The sequence below is a fragment of the Silene latifolia genome, chromosome 1, assembly GCF_048544455.1.
Source record: "Silene latifolia isolate original U9 population chromosome 1, ASM4854445v1, whole genome shotgun sequence".
NCBI classification, from domain to species: Eukaryota; Viridiplantae; Streptophyta; class Magnoliopsida; order Caryophyllales; family Caryophyllaceae; genus Silene; species Silene latifolia.
Window position 1 is genome coordinate 171307289 of NC_133526.1, and position 5141 is coordinate 171312429.

Here is a 5141-nt window from a genome sequence, read left to right on the forward strand (position 1 = left end):
TCATGACGAAAGAAGTACAAGCAAATTAAGGATGAAAAATTGAAATTGGTGGTAGTGAATGTCGAGTGTAAGCTAAGGTGACACTTGAGTTGTGATTACAAATAAGCTTGATATCTTAAACTCAATCTCGCATAATAATGCTTAAGTCAATATGGTGTGTGTTGCAGAGTTATGACGAGTTGATGGTTAGACTTGCTTAAAATTTTTTGATAAAGTTTTAATGTTGTTGATCAATAAACTTAGGGCTCGTTTGATTATCATAGGGGGAATTAAACTCCCATGAATTTAGAAAGCACATGAATTGAACAATTCACGTGAATTGCTCAAAATGCGTTTGGTTGGCATACGGGACTTAAATGGATGTGGGAGTTTACAATTACCTAGGTGGGACTAGGTAATTCAACTCCTCCATTATGTAGGAGTTGAAAATTCATGGGAAAATGTAAATCACCCGATTTTAGGTAACCAAACAACTCTCATTTTCTCAATTCATGGGAATTTACAACTCCCCCGTTTTTAAAGGGGCAATCAAACGAGCCCTTAATAACTTGTTAAATTATTAGTCACGGCAGTCGAATGCGTTAAACAAATTAAAAAAAAGGGGCAAAACTTTTATCCTCAAATAAGTCTCTTACTCAAGGCTCAAATTACACCAATAATTCAATCTTTCTTTTTCTGTAATTTTGAGCTAAATGTGCAAAAACTAACTATAAGTAATTACTCTTACTTAAAAGTTAAAACCTATCACCAGTCACAATCACATTTTATTTACACTTTTATTTCAATCATGTGTAAGAGTCGCCTTAACTTCTTAAATAAAAAATTGTTAACTATAAATTCTTGAATTTTTTATTTTTTTTTACATTACGAGTATAATATATATAAATAAACATAACTTAATACTTCTATTAATAAGTTAAAATCATGCTTTCACTAAAAAGGAGGGAGAGAAATTCTTTAAATTGCGTATTGCAATCCACCCATCATTGATATCGCCTATCGGTGCTTTTTTAATTAGATAGAAGAGTTTTGCAACACAATTACTAAAGAGCGCCCCTAAATTACTCATATCGCCCCTAAAATTCATTTCTTTTTCCAAGTTTGCCCTTCTCTCTACTTTAACTCTCTAAAACTTGTTTTTTTCCGGAAAAATTTAAATGAGTGACGGAAATCCTTTTTTAATTATCTTTTAATTCGCATACAATAATGATAATTCGTACAATAATGATAATTCGTACAACAATGATGGATATCGATTTCAAAACGATTGGAATGCCGAACAACATTATCGGTACGACGATCAACAATATAGTTACGGTAATGGTGAAGGTAGTGGTTATGGAGACGGTAGTAACACGGGAAATTACAAGGAAGCTGAAAATACGCAAGACAATGAAAACACGCAAGAGAATGAGGTAATTTTGACGCATTTTTATATTGTTATTACGTAAAACGCGTAGGACCCGACCCAGGAAAAATGATTTCGTGTGAGATTCACGAAATAGCCCAGGAAAAGTCGTGCAAAACTCATTTAAATCGCCAGGACCAATTCGCGTAAAACACACGAAATAGCCGGGACCATTCGTGTGAAGTACACGAAATGGCCCGGGTTTTTTTTTTCGTGTGCTTTACACGAAATGGCCTGGAAAATTTCGTGTATTTCACACGAATAATGGGCCCAGCTGTTTCGTGTATTTCACACGAATGGACCATTTTTTTTTTTTTTTTTTTTTTTTTTTTTTTTTTTTTTTTTTTACGTTTAATTTTTTTTTTTTTTTTTAAATATACGTTTTGTGTTTCACATGAGTGGACTTTTATTTTTTATTTAATTTTTAAAAAAACGGTTAATGGATTTATTAGGAAAATTATGAAGATCCCGGTGAAGAGAATGTTGATTACGGTGATAATTTTGTATTTAGCCATCCGTTTAACACATTTGAAGAAGCATTTGATCGTTGTGATGAAGTTGCATATGGGTTAGGCTTTCATTTGGTAAAGGCTAAGTATCACATGGAAAAGAGTCCTCCGTATAAAATAGTGAAATGTGACCGACACGGACCGTATAATAGCAAGGCTAAGGATCCCTTGAAACCGCAAAGAAAATCGAAGACCAAAAAATTTATGTGTCCATTTTCATTAAGAATGATTAAAAAAGGTGAAGGTGTGTGGGTTGTTGTTCCGAAGTGCGGTGTTCACAATCACAAGTTTGGGAAGTTTCTAGAAGGTCACAGGCGTAGAGCGAAATTTACTGAAGAACAGAAAGAATTGATTAAGCAGTATCGGCAGTCTCACGTGAAACCGGGGATGGTTAGACATGCTTTTACGCTCGGTATCCCGATCAACCGCCCCGATTCTCGAAACAAATTTATAATGAGAATGCCCGATTGAGTGCGAAGGATAAAGATGGGAGAAATAGTGTGCAATATATGTTGCATTTAGCGAACCGAGCTAACTACATTAGTGAGTCCGTCAAACATCCTGAAACAAAAAAACTTACACATGTTTGGTTTACTCATCCAGAGTCGGTGAAGATGTTTAAAGCGTGGCCAAATGTTATTCTAATCGACTCCACTTACAAGACAAATAAATACGGTCTTATATTGGTTCAATGTGTAGGTGTCACACCTGTTGGAAAAAGTTTTTTGATAGGTTACGCGTTAATTGAGAATGAGGGTAAAGAAGGGTATAATTGGGTTTTGAGAAGGTTAGAGTCATTGTTGGAACCAGGTGTGAGGCCAACAGTCATAGTTACGGATCACGAGCGTGGTCTACTTGCTGCACTTCCTGGTGTATTTCGTACTTCCCATCATTTCTTGTGCTTATTTCACGTATACACTGCAATTGAGGCTAGAGCAACGAACATGGAGAGGAATGGTAATTTTGGGAAAGCGTTAGCACACGGTGCTTGGAAGAAAGTTGTTGAAGCTAAAACATTTGATGAATGTACCATGGAGTGGAATGAGTTGCGGAAAAAATATTGTTGTCATCCTGCACTTATCAGTTATCTTGAGTTGACTTGGTGGCATAAAATCCATATGTTTGGCAAATGCTTTACCAATTTGGTGCTTCATTTTGGCAACACAACTACGTCTAGAGTTGAGTCCGCTCATGCTCAATTGAAGATGTGGTTAGGATCAGCTGAACTTACTCTTGACAGTATATGGAAACGGGCTGATGTTATGCTTCACGGGCAACATATTGAAATTCGTAAAACGTTGGAAGATTCTATAAGCAAGACAGTTGTTACTAATATGTATTATGGGAATATATTTTCAATGTTGAGTGGAAGAGTTTCGGCGACCGCCATTGAAGCAATGTTAGTCGAATATAATCGTGGGACTGATCTGGGTTATTATTTGGAGGAGAATTGTGGTTGCACATTATGGACGACCCATAAGCTATTGTGTGCTTGTCGGTTACATACAGTTTTCCATGAAGGTAAAAGAATTCATCCTGATGATTTACATGTGTTTTGGTCACGGTTAGCCTACACGGATTCCGGTCATCGACGTTTCGCCATAATGATGTGATGGAGGACCTTTTCGATAAAGTTCGGGCGGCCCACCATTCGGTCCAAAGAGATGTAATTGAGTCATTGTTCAGTAAGTTGTATCCTGAGGACGAGGTTATTGAGGAACCTGAAATAAAAGATACAAGGAAAGGTCGTCCAAGGAAGTCCAATACCCGTAATAAATCTGCTTTCGAACATGCCAGACGTAGTTACCGAACAGTACGTCAACCAGTAACGGTGAAGGTATGCTAATATTTAGTTAATTTAAATTAATGTTAATATGTAGTTAATTTAAATTTTTAATAATTGTTTTTGTTTATATTTTTACTTAATTAATTGTTAATGTTAATATGTAGGTGGTGATGGACCCCCTCTTGAGCTTAATTATAATCGTATAATGACGTCGGTCTTTTCGATTATCGATTGTATGCCCGAGGCGGTCATTGATGGGTTTTAGGGTTTTTTAACCCGGAAGGTGATGGTCATTGTGGTTTTCGGGTTATGTCGCATGCAAAAACAGGAAATCAAAAGAATTATCTCGAGATGCGAAATCAGTTGATGGTGGAGTTGCAATGTAACATCTATATGACTATCTACTACGGTGAGCGAAACAGTGCTTGTAGACGAATCAAATGGGCTCATCATACACCATGTCATAAGCCAAATTGGATGGAGGCCAATGATTTGCATGGTTTTGCAACATTGTTCAACTGGACAATATGTTTCGTGACTCTCCAAGTTAACCTAATCGGTGAACGTGTATGGACCGGTTCTAGCACGTACCTACCTCTACGACCAGTTCAGTGTCGGGGCCCCATATGGTATTCTATGGATTCTTTTTACAGGTAATCATTTTGTGCGTCTACGCATGGATGATAATTGTGCCATGCCTCCCGTCAGCGAGCAGTGGATCAATAATCGGCATGAAGACGTCGCGTATTATGAAAACATTTATACCGAAAGACTTGATTTGTGGTGGCAATTTGTATTTTCGGGTATGATGTTTAACCCGTTTACTTAGTTATTGTAATATTTTAGAAATTTTACATATTGAACTTAGTTAATTGAGAATTTATTATGAAAACATGTCCAACCAAATTGAAATTAGAAGTCCATCATCAATAAAATACAAACAAGTCCAACATCTAAATAAAAACAAGTCCAACATCTAAATAAAAACAAGTCCAACATGTAAAATAAAAGAAGTCCAACAAAATAAAAACACAACTCCAAAGAATAAAAACCAGAAGTCCAACAAAATAACAACTAAAAGTCCAACATCTAATAAGTACGCCTACTAGTGGTAGGCTCTGATCTCGACCACCTTTGGTCATCATCGCGACCTCGACCTCCGCCTCGTCTCCGACTCGACCTCCTCCTCATGACGACCCCTACCACGTCCTCCGGATCGCCCCGCCTCTCCCCTACTACCCTCCACAACCGGGGTCGACCAGTGTACGCACGCATCCGAGGATGAACGTTCCTTAAAAAGTTTGTCACTTCGCGGTCACTGCGGGGTCTTCAACATTGTCGTAGTGCGAGAACGCCTCGAATAAGAGAGTGTCCAACCGAAAATTACGATAACAAAGATATTAAAAATACAAAAAAAAAAAAAAAGCGAATTAGTAAA

The 5141-nt window shown here is 37.2% G+C and overlaps 1 protein-coding gene across 1 annotated transcript; it reads left to right on the plus strand.

The window, feature by feature from the left end:
* Nucleotides 1–1242: 1242 nt before the first annotated feature.
* LOC141587512 (uncharacterized) lies at nt 1243–3530 on the plus strand. The gene is made up of 3 exons (XM_074408994.1): nt 1243–1329; nt 1861–2329; nt 2650–3530. The coding sequence occupies exons 1-3, from the start codon at nt 1243–1245 to the stop codon at nt 3528–3530; spliced, it is 1437 nt and encodes a 478-aa protein (XP_074265095.1).
* The last annotated feature ends 1611 nt before the right edge of the window (nt 3531–5141 follow it).